The sequence below is a fragment of the Balaenoptera ricei genome, chromosome 5 (genome assembly GCF_028023285.1).
Source record: "Balaenoptera ricei isolate mBalRic1 chromosome 5, mBalRic1.hap2, whole genome shotgun sequence".
In the NCBI taxonomy this organism is placed as follows: Eukaryota; Metazoa; Chordata; class Mammalia; order Artiodactyla; family Balaenopteridae; genus Balaenoptera; species Balaenoptera ricei.
In genome coordinates, this window is record NC_082643.1 from 67,974,465 (window position 1) to 68,001,294 (window position 26,830).

Below are 26,830 nucleotides of genomic sequence, written 5' to 3' on the forward strand. Positions count from 1 at the left end.
CAGTCTCAAGGTAGGGGCATCCTTGAGAGTTTGGATCCACTGCCAGCTTTCACAAATAGAGCAAGAAGACAAGCCATCGTCTTGCGAAAGCATCCATCTGGCAAGTTTCATTTAATTATCATGGGCAACTGTGTGATCGGGCTGGAAAGTAGGACGTAACACAGAAAGCAGTGGAACTTCAGGAGAATGCTATTTGCTGAAGACTGCAGGCACCATACGGCAGGTCTCTCTGGACTCAATTCAAGTGTCACCTTCTTTTCCAAGCCATCCTCAACTCTCCAAAGCCAAGTTGGATAGTCTCGCCTCCCTACACCTGAAGCCCTTTAGAGCACCTGACGCGCTTACACGATATCCTGGTGTGCCTCCTCCGTCAGACTGTATGTTCTCAAGGGCAAGGACCACGTCTCACTGACTGTACCTCTGACTCCTAGCAGAGTCTGACCTATGGCAGACATACAGGAAGAGCTGTTGAATGATTAAGTCCCCCCAGAGGAACAAGCCCCTCATATTCCAAAGGAATTCAATTAGAGTCACAAAAAGGGACCTGGAAGAACAGCCTAATGGTGATTTTCCTGTGTAGGGGCAGGATTTACACTATTTTTGCAATAGTGGGCCATGACATAAGAAATCCACACATATCCCTGGCTGTGTGATGTTTTTTTGCATACTGAGATTAATGATGAGAGGGGAAGGTCTACACATAGACAGTAAAGATAACTGGATAGGACTCAAATGGGAATCAAGTTCATAAGACAGATCTCCTCATACCAACCTTCCTTTTGTCATTCAGTCTTCCTAACGCTACGTGATGGACTTTTAGTGGAATTAAATATTACTCAGCATGGGGGAAAGGGCTGAAAGGATGTCTCATGATGTTCACAGTGGTTATCTCTGAGTAGCAGGGTTATGGATAGTTTCTATTTCATTCTTTTGACTTAGTTTCTAATTTTTTTTCTTTTTTACAGTGAACACATAGCTAATAACAAACCTATAAGACATTTTTTAATTAAAAAAATTGGAACAGCTGAAAATTACATAATCCATTGCATTTAGCTTTGGTTACAAGTGCTCTGAGATCCAAGCCTTCCAGCATGACACCTGGTAGCAGTTATACAACGGCCAGGGCTGGCAAAAGGTACGGTCTGGCTGACCTACTTGTTCCTGTGTGCTGGTTAATTAGGCAGATTTTTAAGCTATTATCCCAACCTAACCTAAGGCTAATAGAGCAGCTTTTGTCCTGTTGGACCTTAGGCTGGCAAACCAAGCTCAGAGGGTTCCTCAAACTTCAGTGTGCATTTGAAGCATGAGGAGACGAGGTTAAAATGCACATTCCCGGGCCCCACCTCCAGAGATTTAATAAGTTGAGCATCTGACCCAGCAAAGGGCTCTTTTAGAGAATCTTCAAGGGACCCTATCAGGGCCGGGACTAGAGTGAGGCAAGAAAAGCACCTAAGGCGAGGAATTTAAGAAGGTTCTCACCCTCTAGGTCTTGCAAATACAGGTTGGCACCCTGAGTGAGCACCTCCTTAAATTTGGCAACCTAGGCATCTCTCCTGCCTCATCCTAATTCCAGCCCTGTCCCTAATGTTGGGGACAAGAGACCTCATTCTGAAAAGGCTAAATTACATGAGTACAGTTTGGGCTGTACATGGCAAGTTGCCCTACAAAAAATGTTTAATGCATAAAGAATGAGCTAGGTATAATTCTGATTCCTAAAAATGAAAATCTGGGCTCATCTGCATTTTGTAAGTGCCTCAACGCACCGTCTAAGGCATTAAATATACATTTTGCTTTTAAAGACACATAACTCCCTGCAATTCTCCAGGTTAAATCTGAGCTGTGTTTTCTTAGATATTCTGCAATCAGCAGTATACCAAATGACACGTTCCTTAATTCCTCCCAAGTTGGAGGTTTAGATAAGCCTAAGAGGTGTATAAGCTATGTATTTCCCGTGGAGATAAAAATTAGCCTTGTCTCCTTTCAAAGCATTGTGGACCTCAGTCATCTGGCGTCTCCGACAACACTGATCAGCTCGTAGGCAGATTTCAGAGTGCTTATAACTCTTCTGAGAATTTACTGCTCACACAATTAAAAATCCCAACCATTTGCTGACTTACCCCACAGATATGTGATCTTACAAAATATTCCTTTTCACCAACATCATGTCCATACGGAAGGCAAGAACAAATCGAATTTTAAAGAACACAGCACAGATAACAAGAGGTGGGGTGGGGGGGGTGGGAAGCACTGAGTATAGTTCTTGGCTCAACTTAACTACCTCCACCAACTCCCGCTACAAATGCGCATCTGCCCACACTCTCTAATCAGCAAAGAACACAGACTTAAGTGTCCATACAACAAAAGACAAAATGAAGAGGGATCTTATGGTTGGGTATGTTTTTACAATTGTAGGTCCCATGATATTTAATGGCAATACAGCAATGCTTGCTAGCAATTTGTCACTCTCCTGGTTTGGCTCTGAGTCAAATCTACATTCCTGCCATAATATCGTTATAATAAAGGAATTTAAATCAACTAAAATAGAAGTATTAAAAAAACTCAGGTTAACTTTTACTTATAAAAGGAATATCATACTTTTTTAATACTTAAAAAAAAAATCCCCAGAACAGATATTTTGAAAATACATTTTGGATACAAACTATTATATATAAAATGGATAAACAACAAGGTCCTATAAGGGAACTATATTCAATATCCTGTAATAAACCATAATGGAAAAGAATACGAAGAAGAATATACGTACTATATATGTATGCACAACTCAATCACTTTGCTGTACACCAGAAACACAACATTGTAAATCAATTATACTTCAATAAAAAAAAAAATTAAAGAAAATACATTTTGTTTTATACATTCTTAAAGATATCCAGCAACTGGTGTATGGGTACTTTAATAGAAATTTGTTTAACAAACGAAACAAAACTTCAACTATAGTGTCCTACATCCAGTTCTGTTTAGCAGAGTGTCTATCATTTAAAAAAAAAAAAAAATCATTCTCCTACTGAAGTGATGTCCTAAATGAAAGGTATGCAAACTTTTAATGTAATAGGTGAAACAGTAAATATTTTACATTTTAGAGACCATAGGTCTCTCACAAATACTCGATTCTGCCACAAACATAGCCATAGACGTGTAAGCAAATGTGCAAGGCTGTGTTCCAATAAGATTTTATTCACGCACACTGAAATTTGACTTTTATTTTCACATCTCACAAATCTTCTGGTTTTTTTTTTTTTCCAACCATTCCTACCACCCACCGGCCACCTCAAAGAAAGAAAGAAAGAAATTCTCAGCTTATGGGCCATTCAAAAACAGGATACTTGTCAAATCTGGCCAGAGGGCTATATAGTTTGCCAATCCTTATTCTAAACAGCCATCAAAAAAGGTCTCCCTATCCTGAAAGTTAGCTTTAAAAAAAATGATGAAACTACTTGGAGAAAGCCTTCCTCAGCCAGAATCACTGCGCCCAATTTACAGGAGCACCATCGCTGGGTGACCTGGACAGGGAGGGGGGATGTGTACACATATCACAATGCAACCCTCCCTGCTGCCAAGGAGGGCAGGCATGTGATAAAGTGCTATTTTTCTACTCTGTATGAGTAGTGAATTCAATTTGCCACATAATTCAGAAGTGGAAGAGAAGGGTTACTGACACAATGCCCATGGAAAGATTATGTACCCATTCTTGGATTAATTTAAATTTCCACTACATTATAGATGACGCTGTATACATTTGTAACTGAAGGGGGCTAATTTGATGTAAGAACACATGTGGCTCAACTGGGAAGGAAATTTCCATAGAGCAGAAGTTCCACTAATATGAAAGGGACTACTCATGTTATTTTTACAAAAGTAAATCCCAAGTCCAGGGTCAATTCTAGCTGAAGCTTACATGGTTCCAAACCTAAACCTCTTCTCCTGCTTTTCCACCATAAACATGAAATAATGGCCAGACCACACCAAAAAAGGGCCTAATGATCTAGATGGGTTACCCTTTCCTCCAACTGGTTCAGCGTTTCAACAGATCTCCAAATTACCAACAGACCCCACCAGACCAACTTTCTAATGAGACATGAAAGAAAAATGATACCAACACATTTCCTAAATTTTGTCAAAATATTAAGAGAATCAAACTCTAAAGTAGGTTGCCATGATATTCCTTTTTTCTTCCAATTTAAATGTCTATAGCAATTCTTGCATCCACAGAGATCCTCTTCATAAGGAGAAGGAGATATTAAAGTGTCACATCAAAAACAACACTCATAACTCCCAAGCAATTTAAGAACAAAAACTCATTTCAAGTTCAGGAAAAGAAAATAAAAAGAGACTTCAGATACTGTCAAGTATCTCAAATTACCTATACAAAAATTAATGTAGAAAGATAAGAAACTATTTTTACATAGATTAACTCCTAAGAAGATCTGAAAATTATTCCTTAATTTGGAACTGTCCTGCAAGCCAGCACAGTGTATCTTCCGTGACATATGTTTGAGACATAGGAGCACGAAAGATGACAGATGATAACCTTATCAACTTCCAGGCACTTAGCTGAGGTCGCTCATTTGAGATTAAACAAGGTTTTAAAAATGGTCTGTAAAGATATATATAAGAGATATATTAGCACTGGTAATCCATAACATGTAAATAAACTTCAAAAGGTACAATTAAAACTTGTTTGATTCTTATTTTTGCCTATTTGTATTTTCAAGTTATCCTATCCTTCACATAACATTTTTATAATAAGAAAAAATTGTTTTAATCTAAAAACACACGTATACAGATGTTTGCACAAACCAGGCTACATTCTGGTTACTGTGGTAGCCTTACAGCAAACTCTCAAAAGCAAGTAAATAAATCAGAGAAAGGAGGTCTATTTAGCACTAGCTTTATTTAATGTTGAAGAATTCCAGTAATTTAGTATAGGAGTAGGTCTAATAGAATCCACCGAGTAGGAAAAAAGAAAAGAAAAAACAGAAAAACACTGAACAACAAAGCTTCTCAAGTAAAACTTGATAAGTGTGTTAGCAGTTAAGTCTTAAAATTTTAGCCTCTAACGCACGTATGGTTTGGACACCCAAATGTTTGGAAGGCCCTATCATCTTTAAAAAATGGAAATAGAAAGGCTAACAGGTTAAGACGTAGGAAAACATTTCCACCTTCCCAAAAGGCGAAGTCCTAGTAACTTTGTTCTCTTGACTCATGAGGATCTGGAAAGGTGCCCCAAACTGGCACGGCCACCACGGGTATTATTTTACCCTGGATAAAGTCACTGAAACTTCCAGCCAAGTGGATGACCCAGATGGCTGGCTGGCAGACTGTCCAAAGCCATCTAGCTACACGGCTGTCCTGTCAGGTCTACCCTCACCTACGGCAAATAGTGGGTTGCGCATGTGCTTTATTTGCACAGTGTTGCACTTAGGATGGCTTCTCCCTGGAAGAAGGATAGTTTAGCTATCCATAACTGGATTTAACTATGACCAAAGATAAAAAATACATAAAAAGCAGCTCAGATTCTGTAGATGTGGTCAAAGGGAAACATTCCCATGAAGAAGCCTCATTCTGGATGATTTATTACTTTGACTGTTTGGGTATATTGTATGATCTATAAATAATCGCTTACACCAGACAGGATGTTAATTATATGATGCCGTGGTTTAGAAATAATACATTATTTAGCATTTCCTTAAATTGTTTCAACCCCGTTAACACTCTGCCATAAATGGAGGGAAATCGGTGATTTTGAGAATTAATTTGGTGTAGAGTTCAGCAGTTGTTTGGATATCCAATCGAGCTTAACATTACGTGTGTTCCGTGTAATCCCAAAGATGAAAGGCAAGCCCTTTCATTCTCTAGACCTTACTTGTCCTGATGGCCTTCCTGTACCACCAGCTGAGTACCACCATACTCTCACTCAACTGATAGGTCTGTCATTAAAGGATAGACCTTTGAGATTGGAGAGGGATCTATTTATGGTTTCCGGATTATCATTTGTTACAAATTTTAAATTCATAATACTGATCTGGAAATGCTACCAGATAACATTTTATAATGCTACTAGTGTCATTTTAAGTTACTGGCCAATCAAAACCATAATGAGATATCTCCTCACACCTGACGGCATGGCTATTATCGAAAACACAAAAGAAAACAAGTGTTGGTGACGATGTGGAGAAAGAGAACTCTTGTATCCTGTTGGTGGGAACGTAAATTGGTATAACCATTATGGAAAACAGTATGGACGTTTCTCGAGAAATAGAACTACCATGTGATCCATCAATCCTACTTCTGGGTATAAACTCAAAGGAAACAAAACTATTATCTCGAAGGATATCAGTACTCCCACGTTCACTGCAGTAACATTCACAACAGCCGAGGTATGGAAACAACCTAAATTTCTTTCAGTGGATGAATGAGGAAAGAAAATGTGGTATGTGTCTGTGAGTGTGTGTGTGTGTGTGTGTGTGTGTGTGTGTGTGTGTGTGTGTTAGAGGAGAGAGAGAGGAGCCAAGTGGAAAATCAGGGTTAAAATACGTGTTTGGCCTTTTATTTGTCCTGGATCTGATAAAAACCTTTACTGCATGACATTTATCATAACCAAAGAGACCATAGGTTTCTAATCCATTACCACAGGCTACCTACAGAATCTTGGTGATGTCACTTTTTCTAACATTTGCAGGAATTTTGGAAAGAGTAGTGCCTATTAAGAAAGCACTTATGGATAGTTTTATAGTTCTTAGAACTCTATTTTCCTCCCAATTTTGATCTGAAAGGGAAACAAATGGCCATTTTCACCGAAGATATCAAACTTCTTTTTAGAACTAAGAATCTGATTTCTGTATACATCTTCAATAAGCAAGTCAAGAGTAATTATAGTAATGCAAGTTCAATGCAAAGAATCACTGATTTTTTTGTTTCATTTTTTGGCCATTATAAACCACCTTTAATGTCAGTGAGCCTACTTACCAGACCCATGTAAATCATGGCTTGTTAGAGAAGTTAAAAACAGTATTAAAACATTTTCAAGTTTAACATGTACATATTTTTCTCTTAAAGGCTCCCACATAAGTGATTAAAACACAAACACACACACACACACGCACAATATCCTCAAACCTACACATGGAATTTTCAAAACAAATGGATTCTTCAACCACCAAACATTTAACTATTCAAAATCAAGGATCTTCCTGAGCATTTCTCATAGCTGAATCTATTAAGCAATTATGCATCCCCATCCTGAGTGAAAGTAGCCTGAATTTCTACACTAATAGCATGCATTTATTATTCTGATTTTTATTCATTCTAGTTTTTGCAGAGCACAATTCCTTTCACCCTTGGGGCTAAGCTTATTTACAGAATAAAACATGCAGCAGATCTACATATGTATTTGGCTCAGCTAAAATGGTATGTCAAAATAGACACAACTGGTCCAAGTTTAAATTTTAAAACTATTTTTAGCTTTTGATTTTAAATTTAACATTAAAAAAAAAATCTTGCCCCATGATACATCAACTAGAATTTTTTTTTCAATCCAAAAAATAAAGTTAACAAAGAAATTAGCTAACTATATCTGTGAAGAGCAATTGGGACATACTTCATAAGAAACAGATAAAAGAGTCACACAAAAATGCTACCTCTGTCAAAGCATTTGGAGATCAAGAAATCCAGCGTGTTAGGTAAGTGAAACAAATGCCTTTATAGTCAGCTTAGTGTTTGTAATAAACTGACATCAATGCAGAGACTCCCTGAAGAGCTTAACCTACGAGGGCAGAGACTACACACCCTCATCCGTGTGCCCAGTGCCATGAAGCAGGAGCTCAGTACGTGCTGGGAGGTATTTGTGACCCGGGCCCCAGAATATACAATAGAAAAGGCCTCCTGCACTAACAGGGAATCCAAGAAAGGATCATTTGGGACAGTTCAGGCCATTTCCTCTCTAGTTTCAAACAGGCGTGAATTCACCAGCAGAGGTCATTAACAGCAATCCTATCGGATGGCAAATTACGCTGGTAAGTAAAAAGGTAGCAATTTTGTCACCCTGAGAAAAGTAAGGGTGACTTCAGAGATGTCTTTCTAAGGTCAGTGACTCATGACTGACTGGCAGACCACACACACTGGCAAACGGAAGCAGGAAAAAGGGGGAAAGAGACAGATCTTAATGCACCCTGGACCTTGAAGCCAGGGAAAGAGAAATGCAAATGACACAATTTTATAAAATTCCCAACTACTAAGCTTCTCAAAGTGAGGCCTCTCGGGTAGGCCATGTCCATGATCTACTGGTACTGGTCCACAGGACCTAAGCATAGAAACCGAGACTAAGCATTTAGAAGGAGCAATTTGACTTAATTGTATCTGTTGAATCTAATAATAAAAAAATCCATTCCTGGGATTTTATATATCTTTGTTCTTTTCCATCTCACTTTCCTAGTGACTGGTTCTTTCTGTATTTTATAAGAAGTATTGATCCAGAAGGAATTGGAAATTAAAAATACAAAAGGTCCTTTACCACAGACAGTTTGAGGAGCACTGCCCTAGAACACCCTAAATAAAGTTTTGTATGGACAGTACAGATACGATGCTTGCAAGGATATTGATTTACCTGCAATCATCTCTTCAATTACTTGAACGGTAAGCAGGTAGTTTTGCCCATGTGTAATACACTAAACTCTTCTGATGAACATCTGAATTAATCTAGAGATATCTGAATTGCAGGCCAATGAGATACCATATAATCAAAACTGTTCCCAGGAACTGAGATGTTAATTAACACGTTTCCCTTGGAAAAGGAGAGTTCTGTGGTCATACAAATGTCAGGTGTATGCTCATTCCCATGCCTCCTCCTGGGCAGGCAAAATACGCGTTAGCATATGAAGCATGCTGAGAAGGTCCGCAGTTAAGAAAAATGTTTATGCAGATGTGACGCTCTTTATCTAAATACATGTTAACACCTTGTTCAGGAAATACGATTTTGGAAATGCTGGAATTGACGAAAGACTCCAGATGAGCAATCAAAAACCTGTCTTGAGTGTCACTTGCTAGCTGCTTCCTGTCTTCATTTGTAAAGGGATCACGCTCGCCACCACTCTGGTGAGTGGCAGCATCAGTGAAGTAACGATGGAAAATCACTCTATGCAGCAAGTGATAAGCTCCTGGAGGACAGGGAATTGGCTCCCATCCTGCAGCCCAACACACACAAACTGTTACTAAGCTGTTCTCTAGGGACTGTTCCAGGTTGTCTCCTCACGCCCTCCCCACCCTCACCCCCCGCCATGCCCAGGATGGCTAATTCCCGATGGTCATTTTGTGGGCCGGTCCCTTGGGATTCCGTGTCTTTGGAGGCCTCCTGCCTCTGGTCCCCTGGCTGGTGTGGTGTGGCAGGCACCTGTCACCCTTCCTGGGAAATGCAGGTGGCCCCAGAGCAGAGCCAAGAGCAGGCCCTACACTTGGCAGAAGCCCCAGCTGGTGGGCACAGCCCCAGGCATCAGCCTTTGTGCACAGAAGCTGCCCCAAGACATTGTGCGATGTGGGCCACACAGGGCTCAGGTGTTCAGGTTCCCAGGTCCACTGCCATCCTCCCACCCCAAACCACCTGCTCCCTTCTCCCACAGTCTCCACACGATACGCAGTAGGGACCCACTGGGCTGATCGATACTGCATTCATCTCACACAAAGAATACCCCAACCCCGAAAGAGAAAGCGTTGTAACGAGAAACTGTTTGTCAGGGCTTGATAGCACTTCTTTCCCACCTAATACCATCATCTAGCTCCTATTCAACCTCCACCTCCCCATTTCAACAATCAGTAAGAATACATTCTCCCTCAAACTGTTTGCTATTTTTAACTTCTTTGACTCCTCTGTTGACTTCAAAGGCAGCAGCCAGCATCTGAGCGCCAGCTACAAGGTCATGTGGTCAGTGAAATGTATGTAGACAAGGAATTGGTTTCTGTACACAGTCTTCCAACCACCAAACCACGAGGTCTTTGTTAAGGTCAAATTATCATGAAACGTTATTGACCCAGTACACAATGAACTCAGTGCAGCAGCTGTTACAAACACTAGCCACAACTTAAAAGAATAAAAAAATAAAAAGATAAGGAGCCATTCGTTCTACTCACTGTTCACGTAAACATTAAATGTCACGGAAGAATTCGCATCAGAATTGGACACGAGAAATGTGTAAGTGCCTCCTTCGGTCCCTTTTAATCTGGTTAGATGAAGTTCACTTACATATCTACAAAGAAAGGACAACCCATCAGTCACCTGTGGACGGCCTGCCTCGAAGCATGTGGCTTTATCAGTTTCTACCTGGAAATACATGCTTATTTTGGAAAAATATGCCCCACTTAATTCAGTATTAACAAGATCCACATGAACAAACACGAACACACACACATATTTCATTTGGGACAGATGCCTGGCGTGTGAGAATACAGAGTGGGGAAAGGCTCTCTCGGCATAAAGGCAACCTCACAGAGATGGCAGCCTCTTCCTCTTCCTGAGCTGTCCCCACGGCCGCATCCTTCTCTGCCCTGGTCCTCTGTTCAACCTCCCTCTCATCAGTGCCCTGAACTCGCCCGCCCTGCTTTAGCAGCACCTGCCTGGCAAAACGCCAGGCTGGCAGGCATCTCCATGCAGATGCTTCAGGGTCACACAGCAAGGTCAATACCGCTGCCCTCACCTTCCTTCTTGTGACACCACCGTCTCCTGGCTTTCCTCCTACCCCGCCGCTGCTTCTTCCCAGTGTCCTCTGCAGCATGTGCTATTCGACCTTCTGTTTCACAGCAAGGACATCATAGATGGCTGTGATAACTGAGCACGCAGTACCACCATCAGGGGCATTACTGACACGGGCTCCAGCGTGGATGGAGCGCCCAGGGTGCCCCTTGACCACCACAACCGACTCGACACGCGGTGGCTGGTTCAGTCTCTCCTCTCACACTGCACGTGCTCCCTGGGCAATCCACGCTCCCCCGAACTACTTACTGTCTGCTCACAACTTTCAAATCCTGACCTCTAGTCCAGACCTCCCTGTCCTATGCCTTCTTCCTCTACAGACCTATGCTCACGTCCCACCACCACCCCCGTCCAGAGTGTCCCTGGGACCGGACTGTGGCTCACCCACACCCTTTCTTCTCTCCTTTCCCCTCTCTACCCTGTTCCCCCCAACTCCCCGCCACGGCTCTCTCTCCTTTAATGAAGACCTTGCCTGTGAATCCCTCCCGTAGGCGCTGCATCCAGGGAACCTGACCTACGATACATTCTACCTGAACATCCCCGCTCAAGATCCCACAGTCAACCTCAAATTCAACAAACCCCAAGCTGAGCTCACTGCCTTTGCCCCCTCCCTCTCCCCTCCCCCTCAAATACTATTGCCTCTTACCATCCAACCTGGCTGCCACAACCAGACTCCTGAGAGCATCTTCAGCTCCTGCCTCTTTCCTACCCCTCCGATCACCTTTAAGGAGGAAGCCCGGACACCTCCCAATCCATCCTCTTCCCTCCAACCCTTAGACCGAGGCCCAGGACAGCATCCTTTCTTATCCACACTCTTACAACAGCCAAGAGCTCCTGACTAGGAAAAAATACTAACTCTATCTAGGCACCTACCTCTTATCAGCCGTGGGCTCTTGGTCAAATTAACCCATCTAGGTCTCAGATTCCTCTTCTATAGAAAGAAGGGAAGTAAGAGTGCCTCCTCATCGGATTTGTGAGGACCAAAATTATTGAGTTAATGTACATGAGGGACTTTGAACAGCACATGGCAGGAAAAAAGCACACACAGCTTACATGGAGTGTCACTATTGCTAGTGTTTTTATTATAAATGTTTTGAGGATCAAATGAGAGGTCTGGGGCTTCCCTGGTGGTGCAGTGGTTAAGAATCCGCCTGCCAATGCAGGGGACACGGGTTCGAGCCCTGGTCCAGGAAGATCCCACATGCCGCAGAGCAACTAAGCCTGTGCACCGCAACTACTGAGCCTGCACTCTAGAGCCCGCGAGCCACAACTACGGAGCCCATGTGACACAACTAGTGAAGCCCGTGCGCCTAGAGCCCGTGCTCCTCAACAAGAGAAGCCATGACAATGAGAAGCCCATGCACTGCAACAAAAAGTAGCCCCCGCTCACGGCAACTAGAGAAAGCCTGCGCGCAGCAACGAAGACCCAACACAGCCATAAATAAATAAGTAAGTAAGTAAGTAAGTAAGTAACTAAAAATTTTAAAAAAAAAGACAGAGAGAGGTCTGATGTAAAAGAAACTTGGGTTCACTGCCTGGCCCAAAGATGCTTAATGATTCTTAGTTTTCTTACAGTTTTAAAAAAATGATTAAAGGCACTAACATTTCTCTTTCTCTGAAGAAAATTATTTAATGTGCCCCTAGTATATGCTAGTCACTGCTTTGAACTATCCTCAGAACTCTAGGAGAGAACTATCCTCCAATTTACAAACAAGAAAACTGACGCATGGACTTTTCTGTGTGCTCTCAACACACAGCAAAATGAAATGATGAAGACTCAGGAAGCAGCCCCAAACTTCCTTCTGTATCAGCTGTCCTCTCATACATTGACGGGTCACAGAAATAGGATCCAGTAAGCCAAGGCGATGGGGTGGGGGGAACGTGTAATTCCCCAAACAAGGCCCTTTTCTTACCTGATGTTACTTTCATTCTCAGACTTGGGGTAATCTTCCCACTTGTCAGTGGAAGTTCTGTTCATATATATCCACTGTCGGTGTTCAGGTTTGGGATATGCCTCATACTCAACAACCAGATCCACATTCTCGCCATCGTTTACAAATACTGTTGTATTCATCATAGGGAAGATATTAATGAATCCTTTATCTAATCACAGCAGAATGAGACAGAAAGAAACTGTTATCCCCAAAATCTTGACAAATAACAAAACTTCATCTTTGGATTATAAAGATATTGACTGATTTCCAGTATTAATTGGCAATGACAAGTAAGAATTTTGACTAGCCATTTTACATTTTATTTTGCTCTTGGAGAATCATGGTCATAAAGTGAGAAAGGACACACGTTGGAAATGTTTATTCTCTTATCTCTGTCTCTTAAGCAAGTCTGTTAAACATCTATCACCATCTTATAAATCTTCTAGAACTACCAGTCCTGATGTTTATTAGGCTAAAAAGTATTTGGACTAAATAGTTAGCCCATACCCAGATCCAATATAATTGTATATGTGATAAGAAGATGTCATAAATCAAGAAGGGGAAGAGAGCCCCAATATTTAATAAAAATGTTGCAAGAATGTCATTTAGTATTTAGAGAAAAATAAACTTAGATCTTATCATATATATCACAAATGAATCAAGGACAGCATTTTAATAATTAAACCATATTTTTAACTAAACAACAGAATTTACTTCTATCAAACTTTGTGGAGGGGAGGGCGAGGGGAGTTTTCTAGGCTTTTTAGAAGCAACCAAAGAAATAAAAATCATAAAAGACAAATCTGAATACATAAACATTTTCAAAAAATATCTATACATAGGAAAATTAATTAAGGTAATAGGAAAAAGAGGACATGAAAATATAGAAGGAAAAATAAACTACTAATTTAAATAAGGTGTCCCTTTTCACATATTAAAAATAGCAAAACTTCAATAAAGCTGTTAAAAAATAATGTATATCCACTCTATGGAAAAATAGCAAAACTAATCTGAAATAAACTCAATAATTTTGCAAGTGTAATTAAAGTAGCACACTGAATTACACTTTGTACATGGGCACAACTCTTTTGGAAAGCATTTAGCAATATAGATTTTAAAAAATTATCTATTTTTCAATTTAATCCAAGAACTCTTCTTAGTGAGGTAGATGGCTACGTGCAAAAAGAAGTGCTATTTACACTAGTCATAATAATTTTAAAAATGAGAAAATAGAGAACTGGTTAAGTAAATAAAGCAGCCCTTAGAAATTATTATATAATAATAATAATAATAATAATAATAATAATACAAGGAAGAGCTTGAAAAAGACCATCATAAAATAACTGCCAATATCATAGTTATAGCGTCCATTTATGGAATGCTTATTATGTGCCAAGAACTGCCTTAAGTTCTTTAGCATACACTTTATTTAATAATTATGACAAACATTTAACTTATAACAATACTGAAAGAGAACGCTTGTAACCCTTAATTATAGATGAAAAAGAAATCAAGTCCTGGAAAGCCATATAGCTGGCTACCCAAAGCAGAGCCTACATGTGAATACAGGTCTGTAAGAAGCCAAGGCTGGTCTCTTTACTGTAGCACAGCCTAAAGTCTCCACGTACTTTAAGTGAGAAAGAGAGAGAACATAAAATTGTATGTATAGTTAAAATCCTGTTGCACATAAAAATATAACCATATACCAAATCCTAAAAATGGTTATATCAAGTTAGTGGAATTATGGAAGAGCTTTAATCTTCTATTTATTTTTCAAAATTTGAAAATTAATTATAGCATTTTATATTATCATTTACCCAAACAGTGCCATTGTCTTTGGCACTGTTTGGTTAAATATATTGATGGCCCACATGAGGTTGACATTAGAGTATTTAACTCTCCTTTAGTTTCCTACAGATTCAGAATAAAAAAATGGAGTCAAACTGTCCTTTGTATCAGTGGAAAAAATATTTTTCAGGTGAAAATCAAAAATCATCCAAATGAAATGAGAACACCACCTTGTTCTAATACTGGAATCATAAATGGTACACCCCTGCCATTCTTTAAGCTAATTTAGATTAATTTTGAGGAAATAAATGTTTTGTCTGAATGTTACATTAAATTTACAGGTACTCAAGGTCATAAATTCAAAGATATCACACAATGCAAAATATTCAAACACCACAGACAAGAATATTTCCACTGATTTCTCTCCCTATCATCATGTACAAAATACTAAAGTTCTCCTGAGTTTTCTATAGTCCAGTTTGCTCAATATAGTTTTATGTCCTATAATAGGACACGGCTTCAAATTCATGAAGTGTAAGAATTATTAGACTCAAAGAACCCCACCTGGGTTGTTACAGAGGATGATTTAAGAAATTGATGAGACATTAACATTTATTTAATCAAGTGCAAACACTGTGCCAAGCACATCTGCAAAATATATGGCCTTTCTCCCTCCACAGCCTTGGGAGTTAAAGGCTATGTTTCTCGGAAGAGAAAATGCAGGCAGAGTTAAAGTGGGGTGCATTTGAAAGTTAAGTGACAGAGCTCCAACTCAAAACCAGCTTGGGGCCACCCCGAAGTCTTGTGTCCAAATCCTACTCCCAGCCCCTAAAGAAATTACTTTTCTCTTTGTCTCTTACTGTTCATCCCATCCCAACCCACTCCTGAAACAGTACAAAGCCAGATTCAGGTTTCACGGCCTCAAGTCTTTCCAGTTACACAGTTATATTCTTGGAAATTGATGAATGGATTTTAAAAATCTGATTACATACAACAATAAGCTCCAAACATCCCTACTAATTGCTTTCTGGAGCTGAAGCTGATATATCAACATGCTCCCTAATCAACTTAGCAAATTAGCACTTATGGAGTTTAATATTTTAAAAGCATAGCCTTTTATTCAAATTAATAAATGGTTCACGATCACGTTTAGGGACAGAGTAGTACCCTTTCTCTGGGCTGGCTCTGTAATTGCAAGTAAAGTGTCTTTTTCACGTTCAGTCTGGTGAGATACTTTCCATTACAACATGGGCAGAAACGCCAAAATCATATGAGATTATTGTGGGATAAATCGCAGACCTCTAACATTGGTACATAAATTATTGAAGAAATATGGGGGAAAGGAGAGAAATGAAAACAAGTATCACATCATTTTATTATTGCGCATGATGAATTTCACCACCCTACAAGTACTTAATCAAAGTCAAGCACTGAGAATATGGTTGCATTAAAAAGACAAGAAAATAGATTAAATGCAAACTACTCAAAAGACAAGAAAAGTGTAAACAAAGTAATTTTTAAATTATTATTATTTTCAGTAATTTAAAATACCACACTCTGATCTCATTAAGTAGATGCTTGGGAAATAAATATTCAGTAAGATTTCTAAAGCACGGAAGACTAAACCAGTTGTGTATACCAGATATGATGGGGTTAGGGCACAGGTTACATGTTTCAGTTTATGCTCTGTAGAATCAATGACCCATGCCTGGTGGGCTGCCTTCCTGAAGGTTTATGCTGCAGCCTATAAGGCTGGATGACAGGGTGAGGTCAGGGGTGTACTGAGGAGGAGAAGCCAATTCAGTTCTTTCTGCTACAAAGGGTGACTAGAGCCCATGAATCATAAAACGATAAACCAAAAGGCTGAGGACCCTCACCAAAAGATTCAGAGAAATACATTAAGCTCTAAGCATATGCCTTCCTACACAGACAAAAGTCTCCATCCATTTCCAAACTCAAGTCATTCAGCAAGGACTAGAGTTTCTGGAAAGGCTCAACCTACATTTTATTTGTTGAGGTAGGGGAGGTAAGCAGAGAATGACATGTTCAAACAGCTTCACAGTTACAACTTTCCACTTGCCTCTATTAAATTGGTAGAATTTGCTTTTGTGCTCTAGTTGGAAGAGGCTACAAAGATCATTTTCTTTCATATATTCATCCATTCATTCAGTAATTATAAAAACCCTAAGAATCTGTTCAACATTCCATTAACGTAAAAAGGAAACTATCTAGTAATTTCTTCATTCACTATGCCAGTAATTTATCCATTCCCAGAGATATTTACCTACTACTTCTAAGGTTGTTGTGACATTTGCTGATCCAAAAGTATTATTGGCATAACACATGAACACGCCAGAATCATTAACTCTTGCTGAGCTGATAGTCAATCTTTCCTGACGGAGAAAATTGAAGTCACCCTGATGCCAGCTATTCCTCTTCACCTGTTCTTTAGTCTGCTGGTTTCAGAAGGGGAGGGAAAAAAATCAAAGATTACCATAAAATTTATATGCAGGATCTTTCCTAGATAAGTTAAAAATAGCAGCAATTAACTTCTCCGTATTAGCATTCATTATACACTAGTTAAGTAAGTATAATAAAACATCATGACAAGTCTGTCATTGGAATACTTCATATTACAGGATTATATTGAAAGATAGTCATTATTAATGATTGGAAAAACATGAAAATTCATTTCTTAATAACCACAGCATACGTAATTCCAAATTCTCTGCAGTGCTAAATATTTTTTAACAGTGCCAAATTTTAAAAGTTCTTATATAAGAAATAATACAGGATACTGATATTTTTTACAAGTCAGCATATTTATATCCTATCAATATTTCCTGTTGTATATATTTTTTTCTATTCTACATCCCAGTGTTTGAAAGAAAACACATCACTAGTAACAATCGTTCTATTTTATTAACATTTATATTATTTTCATGAATAAAAATAGACTTACAGTGTCTAAGACTAACTCGAAAATTCATCCTATAGTTCTTACCCAGCAGAATTTTGGCAAGTATTAAAGGGAGTTCCAAAGTATATAAGACATCTAAGACAAAATCCCAAATTATTTACACATGAGCTGAAGAGAAAAGGTTGTGCATTTACTCGTGTGATATCACCATCCCACTGTTAATATTTATCTGCAGATAAGACATGGAGAGATTTCTTGTATGGAAAACGTCATGGGGAAACAACCATAATATAAACTATAACCACTCTCTGAAAAGATTAAAAGGAATAGCATAGAGCTTTCTGCATCTTCCAAATTTTCTGTAACATGAACACATTCCTATTACAATGGGGGGAGGGAAGCAACTAAAAAAGAAAATAAACAGGAGCTGATATTGACATGGAACAAGATCAAGGGTGGGTGATTCCCTGGCCAGGCTATCGTGAACCTATTAGCATTAGACCATTCTGACAGTACTGTAAATCCGAACAGTCCTTCTGGAAAGCAACTTGGAAGCATGTTCAGACCACTGAGCAACTCCAGCAAATTTATCTCAAGGAAACAACTCAATAGAAAACAAAAGCTCCAAGATATTTACTGCAGTGAAAAATTGGAGATGACCTAAATGTATACCAGGTATCAAAATTATGAATACGGGAAAATAAGAAAAATGCTTCTTTTATGTAAAAAGCATAAAATGAGTGTACCTTAAGACAGCAACCATGTGTTAATACATATGCATGAGGGGAGAGAGAAAATAAACATGAAAAAAAATGTGGGCAATATAGCATTTATAAGGACTAACCACTTGAGACTACTGAGCACTTGAAATGTAGTAGGTCCAAATTGAGTTGTGTTGTAAATATAAAATATGCCCCAGATTTTAAAGACTTAATATGAAAAAAGTAGTGTAAAATATCCCATCAATAATTTTTATGTTATGAATTTGGTAAAGTAGCAGGATACAAAATTAATGCAGAAATCTCTAGCATTCCTATACACTAATGATGAAAAATCTGAAAGTGAAATTAAGAAAACACTCCCATTTACCACTGCAACAAAAAGGATAAAATATCTAGGAATAAACCTACCTAAGGAGACAAAAGACCTGTATGCAGAAAATTATAAGACACTGATGAAAGAAATTAAAGATGATACAAATAGATGGAGAGATATACCATGTTCTTGGATTGGAAGAATCAACATTGTGAAACTGACTCTACTACCCAAAGCAATCTACAGATTCAATGCAATCCCTATCAAACTACCACTGGCATTTTTCACAGAACTAGAACAAAAAATTTCACAGTTTGTATGGAAACACAAAAGACCCTGAATAGCCAAAGCAATCTTGAGAAAGAAAAACGGAGCTGGAGGAATCAGGCTCCCTGACTTCAGACTATATACTACAAAGTTACGGTAATCAAGACAGTATGGTACTGGCACAAAAACGGAAATATAGATCAATGGAACAAGATAGAAAGCCCAGAGATAAACCCACGCACATTTGGTCACCTTATCTTTCATAAAGGAGGCAAGAATATACAGTGGAGAAAAGACAGCCTCGTCAATAAGTGGCGCTGGGAAAACTGGACAGCTGCATGTAAAAGAATGAAATTAGAACACTCCCTAACACCATACACAAAAATAAACTCAAAATGGATTAAAGACCTACATGTAAGGCCAGACACTATCAAACTCTTAGAGGAAAACATAAGGAGAACACTCTATGACATAAATCACAGCAAGATCCTTTTTGACCCACCTCCTAGAGAAATGGAAATAAAAACAAAAATAAACAAATGGGACCTAATGAAACTTAAAAGCTTTTGCACAGCAAAGGAAACCATAAACAAGACGAAATGACAACCCTCAGAATGGGAGAAAATATTTGCAAATGAAGCGACTGACAAAGGATTAATCTCCAAAATTTACAAGCAACTCATGCAGCTCAATATCAAAAAAACAAACAACCCAATCCAAAAATGGGCAGAAGACCTAAATAGACATTTCTCCAAAGAAGATATACAGATTGCCAACACATGAAAGGATGCTCAACATCATTAATCATTAGAGAAATGCAAATCAAAACTACAATGAGATATCATCTCACACCGGTCAGAATGGCCATCATCAAAAAATCTACAAACAATAAATGCTGGAGAGGGTGTGGAGAAAAGGGAACCCTCTTGCACTGTTGGTGGGAATGTAAATTGATACAGCCACTATGGAGAACAGTATGGAGGTTCCTTAAAAAACTAAAAATAGAACTACCATATGACCCAGCAATCCCACTACTGGGCATATACCCTGAGAAAACCATAATTCAAAAAGGGTCATGTACCACAATGTTCACTGCAGCTCTATTTACAATAGCCAGGACATGGAAGCAACCTAAGTGTCCATCGACAGATGAATGGATAAAGAAGATGTGGCACATACATACAATGGAATATTACTCAGCCATAAAAAAAACAAAATTGAATTATTTGTAGTGAGGTGGATGGACCTAGAGTCTGTCATACAGAGTGAAGTAAGTCAGAAAGAGAAAAACAAATACCGTATGCTAACACACATATATGGAATCTAAGAAAAAAAAATGGTCATGAAGAAGCTAGGGGCAAGACGGGAATAAAGACGCAGACCTACTAGAGAATGGACTTGAGGATATGGGGAAGGGGAAGGGTAAGCTGTGACAAAGTGAAAGAGTGGCATGGACATATATGCACTATCAAACGTAAAATAGATAGCTAGTGGGAAGCAGCCGCATAGCACAGGGAGATCAGCTCAGTGCTCTGTGACCACCTAAAGGGGTGGGATAGGGAGGGTGGGAGGGAGGGAGACGCAAGAGGGAAGAGATACAGGAACATATGTATATGTATAACTGATTCACTTTGTTATAAAGCAGAAACTAACACACCATTGTAAAGCAATTATACTCCAATAAAGATGTTTAAAAAAATTTTTTTAATATTAATTATATGATAAAATATTTTGGATATATTGCGTTAAATAAAATACATTAAAATCAATTTTACTTTTTTTTTTTTACTCTGTCATGTGCCTACTAGAAAATTTTAAATTACATAGGAGGCTCACATTCTATTTCTATTGCACAGCGCTGCTAATGTACAGTGGTAGAATTATAGCTATTTCTTTTTTCTGATGTTATTATATTTTTGGAAATTTCTTTTCACTAAGATAAGCATACATAAAAGCTGACTGCCAAAGTTGAATGTTTTGGAATTAAAAAGAAGAGAAACCTGCTTGGTTAACTAACTGTGAGATCTTGGCCAAGTCAAGGATGCCACTATGGTCTCAGCTTTTGTTTCTAAAAGGCAATGAGAGAATAAAGGTCTTTAAAGGCCTTTCCGGTTTGGAGCACTATGTCAGTTTGAAGATAATCCCTTCTAAGAGATTCTTCTAATAATTGGCAGAAAGCTGACATTTTCCTGCCTGAGAGTAATTGTTAAGAAGAGACAAAGGGCAAGTGACATTTTTCTCTCGCCTTTTCCAGTCCATCATATTACAGACTTCTCCTCGGCAAAGGCAGAGTGACAATGGACAGGTCACAAGACTATATTCTAGATTCCTGGTTATCTTCCTTCTAGTTCCTGCAAGAGCCCAGGAGTCCCTGTTTAGGGAGCTAAACAGGACAATGAATACATTGGTGCTAGAAGGAATAGTTTGTTAATAATTGATACAACATCAACACCCAAACCCGAAGGCCATAATTTAGGATACTGTCAAAGATCATAATAAAAGCAAGCAAAAATATGAGGGTTTGGAAACCTTAGAAAAGCTAACCAAGATTCACAGTGTTGAATAAACTCCAAGACTCTCTTACGTTTTAAAACAAACAGTTGCAAAAATACTACAACAGTTGTTTTACCCTAAATTTCATTGTGAGTTTAACTTATTCTAAATGATCCAGATCAAATACTACGGATTTTTAAAAGAATTTGATAGTGCTATAACAGTGCTAGGTATTCCAAATTAAGCCAAAGGATATCAATAAAAGATTCATGGATGAACCCTGGCATACAGCCATGAGCCCCATCTGCAAGTCACACATTACATATTGTTTGCGCGTGATTTGCTTTTCCTTAACCCTTGGAGGTGCTCACTGGGATTTCCCCAAAGAGTTCCCAACACTGCAGGCTTATCTACCAGCGCCAGTGGATTAATTGGGAATGGCATGCAGGACTCCTGGGAAAAAGTGGTTCAGAACAAAACTGCCTGGGGCAATTTAATTCTCATCTCAAAAAGGCTAATTTTCAAGTTATGTAGAGGCTCAGTTACACACACCGTAAATTGTTCTCTCATCTGAAATCAAGGATCATAGAAAGGCAATTAATATGGGACTGTGTTCTATAAGGTTAGTCAAAAATTCATATGTAAGCTATTGGTTTTATGATAGGACTTGTTTCTCTGACTCATTGGTTCCACTCTCCTGTTAATGGCAGGCTTCACTTAGCAAGGTATCATCCATCACAGGTCTACACGAACGCCATCATAATGGTTTGCATTATGCTAATCACCATAGTTACTTGTTTAGCAAAGGATTCTCTAAACAGGCATGAAACAGCCAATGTTGAATACAGAGCATGAGGCGGAAGAAGAGGAAGAGGAGGATGAAAAGACAGTACTTCCTTTCTTCCAATGTAACACGCACGTGTGTACTAAAGAAAAACTACCACGATAGCAAATTAACCAGTTGGCCAAGATCATTCAAACAAAAATTATTAAAAACTCAGTCAATGGGAATCTTAAGGCAAAATATTAGGGAAACTGGACATTTTAAAGACCTTGTAATTAATACGAGTAGTAGAGAGGGAGAAAAACCTTCAAATATAACTGGCTAAAATTTATTTAATTTTAAGATATGCCTAACACGGTATCTGACATACAGTAGACATTCAATATGCATTTGTTAAATGAATGATAACCTAAACATGTCCAAATGTTTCAGATTGATGACACCCGTTTTATTAATAGCGACTAAAACAAATAGAAAACCATTAGCAACCTGACCTCGGGTAAGCAGTCTCAAAGGAGGAAATCTGATCCATACAAAAAGAAATCTCTCAAATCGACAGGCCTCTCCGTGGCACAGGGAAGGGCTTCTTGGCTAACATCTGAGACCATTGACTTACGTTGTTAATATGGAAGGAAAAAAATTGGCAACTTTCCCCCATATTTTAAATAATCTGGCCTGAATAGTTGCCATAGTAGCTTTAAAAATCAAGGTAGTTACTCACTGAACCATTAATTTTTTTTTTCCCCCACGAAAGTCATTCAAAGAAACAGCATGGAGTAATAACAAGTCTGAAGTTTTCTCTACGACTTTCTCAAAATAAATTTACAAAATGACATTTCTTTGTTACTCATAATGAATGTACACATCTACATATGGTGCAATGAAAGGGGTAAGTACACGTCTGTACACACTCTAGACAGTTCCACCCCTGACAGACACACCAGCTGAGCCATCCCCAGGACAATTAACAGACTTCTCTAGAATATGTAAAAGAATGTACATGTATGTATAACTGAATCACTTTGCTGTACAGCAGAAATTAACACAACATTGTAACTCAACTCTACTTCAAGAAAATAAATTTTTTAAAAAAGACTCTTTTAAAGAAAAACCTTCAACTCTCCCACACAGAGAGAATGATACATTGAGGCAAATGGAGAAAACAATCCACTCACCTGGCTGTTTTCCCTTATCCACATTGAGTCCACAGAGCTAGACACGTCTTTTATCAAGCACATCACTGCAAATTCTTCCCCTTGCCTGAGAAGATAGCTGGCTTTGGACACAGACACAACAGGCACAGCTCTGATGGCTAGAATAAAACGAAACATGGCCCTCAAATAACTGGCTGTAGTATAGCATAACGTTTTAACTTACCATTTTTCCTCAGCTGTCCCCAGCTCACTTTGTGGTCTTTTAAATAAGATATAAGGTATGGTACTAACCGATCTGTATTACTTGTATATTTGAAGACATCAGCAATTAAATTGTACATCCCTCAAGTAACTTCATTAACACCGAGTGAAAAAGATAGACTGTCTACTTTGAGATTATAATAATCCTGATCAATGCTATTTTGAAATAGGTAGAAGCCCTGGCACAGTGAAGCTGCCTTCACTTTATTTGACTTGATGGTTTCATGAGAATGTGACCAACAACTAATTATATTCTTTTAACCAAACAGGCATCTTTCCCACGCGCTGTAAAAATAACGTCTTAGGGCTTCCCTTGTGGCGCAGTGGTTGAGAATCTGCCTGCTAATGCAGGGGACACGGGTTCGAGCCCTGGTCTGGGAAGATCCCACATGCCGCGGAGCAACTAGGCCCGTGAGCCACAACTACTGAGCCTGTGCGTCTGGAGCCTGTGCTCCGCAACAAGAGAGGCCACAATAGTGAGAGGCCCGCGCACCGCAATGAAGAGTGGCCCCCGCTTGCCGCAACTAGAGGAAGCCCTCACACAGAAACGAAGACCCAACACAGCCAAATAAATAAATAAATAAATAATAATTAAAAAAAAAAAATAACTTCTTATTTCTTAAAATCACAGGTTTAAAAAATAATCAAACTTTCCTTAATTCCAAAGAGCATCCTTTTTCAAAAGCCTTAATAAAAACTACGCAATAGCTAAATGCCAACTGGTGTTGAGTTAGATGATCTCTGAAATACAAAAATCTGGGTATCTTCCAGCTATCAAAATATTCTACATAATGCCACATTAATAACAAGGTCCAAAGTCAGCTGGTACTTTCCTCCTCAGATTGTGAATAGTTTGAGAAGGTATTAAAATTAAATAGCTGAGGAGGAAGTCAATTCATAGATCAATAGTAAATCAAGGAGTGAATAACTGTGTGCTAATCTTTTCAGTGTAACTAAGGCTTCCCAATGAGTTTCTCTTGGAAGGAACACTTTGTGCAATTATGAAACTTTGGGATGTCCTGATGTCAGTAGGTTTAAAGACTGTCCCCAGGACCATCTGAATGCCCATCCCTGGTAGACACACCCAGCTGGAGGTGGTCATGGACCCAACACATGGGATGGAGACTGTGAAATAAAGTATTCACAAGCAGCCGGCATTATTTTGAGGCTGGGGGAAACGATCTGAGAAGCTACCTGAGTGACATACTAAGTTGGACCAGTGAGAAGAGAGAAGTCTTCTTTTAGATCACAGGATGCTCCGACTCCCAGAAGAAAGCAAACAAGGGCCCGTACCTGCCCTCACTTTCAGGGTGAATTTCTTCGACAGCACGGACTTGCCCTTCTGGTTTGCCGAGCAGTGTAGACAGAGCCGATGATACTCGCGCTTCACGTTTCTGATTGTGATGCCGGCCTTGGGGTCAGCGACAAACGTCAAGTCCTTGGGAAGAGGTTTCCCCTCGCACCCCGTGAGGGAGTAATTGGTCACCTCTGGGTCTGTCAGAGGACAGCGGACCAGCGTGTCGTTGCCTTCCTTCCCGTACAAGGGAAGCTCAACCAGGAAAAGCTTCTCAGGATCTACAGCATATCAACAATCAGTAGTTTGAATGGCTGGTCATAGACACTGAAAACATTTTATAAAAATCTAAAATATTGCCGCTCATAACAACAATTCCTAGTGGCCCAAATGGCTGCTGACTTTATTCTTTGCAAACAAAAGTAGAATTTATCCGAATCATACTAATAAGGAAGAGTTAACACTTAGTAAACACTTTCCATGTGTCAGGCACTAAGCCTGGACCATTACACACTTCTCGTTCTCATTTAATCCTCAATACACCCCTATGTGACAGGCGCTATCATTATCACCATTATATCGATAAAGTGAAGTTTCAAAAACAGTAACTCTCCTTAAGTGACACAGCCCAGGAATGGCAAGATAGAACTCAAAGCCAGGTCTGACTGATACCACAATTTGAACTCTTAAAGCTCTGGGAATATTTTACTGTAATAGTTACTTTTTTTCTACAGCAGGGAACACTCCAAAGAAACTGGGCCAAGAATAAGCCAGCCTGATGATATCTAATAGGATGGGAAAAAGTGGAATTATACCTTGTTCAGGACTTTCCCACCTACTGTCCAATCTGGAATTTGTTTTGATCTTATCTAATTGACACAACTTCTACTTTTGTGTGAGCCTTTATCACTTTTTTGAAAAGTGTCCAAATATACTTCCTTGTTGTACCAGTTTCCGAATTAATCATATATATATATATATATTTAAAATCTATTTAACAAGTAAGAAGACCTATTTAGTTCAGAAAGGTGAAATAATTTCCCTCTGGTGATACAATAACTTGCCTCATTTGTCCCCAAGTGTGCTTGACTTCAAAGTCAAATATGTACTATACGCCTCCAAGACTAAGGGAGAAGCATGGGAAAGAGTCTATGAATTAAAAGAAGAACACAGAGGTTTACAGGGAGGCAAAATGACCACGATCTAGGAGCCATGTGAGGGTATTCAGTGAGAGGAAAGGGAAAAAAATAAGAAATGTTTAAAAGGGGGACTAACCAGTGTTATCAGTACTCAAGATGTGCTAAGAAGAAAGGAATATGGGTCAGCCTGAAGCTTGTATGATAATCAGTAGTAACAGTGCAGAGTACATCAATGTGGAGAAGGAGCTGGAGGGGTCCAGATATTTTTCCTTATAAAGTGAGAGAATTACCAGCATCTCCATTGTTTGTAACAACACGGGTTTCAGAAAGTTCCTAAGAACAACCCGGTGAACACCCTGAGCACAGGGACATTCCACACAATTCTTTCTTCATTAAGATAAATTTCAATCAGCTTATAAGTAACAATAGAGTAAAATTAAGACTGAAAATGAACAAAACTGAATCATCATAAAATTGTCGTTTAGTGTTTTCATTCCTACAAAACCCTAACCCCTCCGCGTGGGCCTCTTTCCAGAGTTCCCAGTCTCCAGGATCTTCCAGCTTCTGAATAGAATCTAGAAAACTATCAGGAGGCCACACAGTATAAATAACATGTGGGTCTCACTCTATTCATATTCCTTGAAAGATATGTATAAATAGAACTTCTAGAAATCAAATAAATTGATATGAACACGGGGAGTTTATGAGTTTCAGAAATGCTATGGCAAATACTTGATTGTCCAAACCAGGATATTTGTGACTGAAAGGGGTACTCTTAATAATTATGCCAGGACACCAGGCATGGACTGGGAAAGCCTCCGGTCAACTGGGACCTCATATTAGCAAATACAAACCTCATTCTGTATACACAATATGCTGCCGCCTCTACTGTGTAAAGATAATACAGATACAGGGTTGGGCCAACAGATTACACTTAAAATGTTTTTTAATTGTCCTTTCCATCTGTAAATCGGGTGTCCCACAAAAATCAATGACATAATT

At 39.0% G+C, this 26,830-nt stretch overlaps 1 protein-coding gene across 2 annotated transcripts in view; it reads right to left on the bottom strand.

Moving 5' to 3' along the window:
• Window positions 1-26,830, bottom strand: part of KIT (KIT proto-oncogene, receptor tyrosine kinase) — an 84,396-nt gene that overhangs the window by 19,419 nt on the left and 38,147 nt on the right. For both annotated transcript variants that reach the window (XM_059922981.1, XM_059922980.1), the window contains exons 3-7: window positions 24,689-24,970; window positions 23,156-23,292; window positions 16,766-16,934; window positions 12,673-12,862; window positions 10,141-10,256 (exon numbers count right to left, since the gene is read on the bottom strand). In XM_059922981.1, coding sequence (XP_059778964.1) covers window positions 10,141-10,256; window positions 12,673-12,862; window positions 16,766-16,934; window positions 23,156-23,292; window positions 24,689-24,970 — 894 coding nt within the window. The remainder of the gene's footprint in view (window positions 1-10,140; window positions 10,257-12,672; window positions 12,863-16,765; window positions 16,935-23,155; window positions 23,293-24,688; window positions 24,971-26,830) is intronic.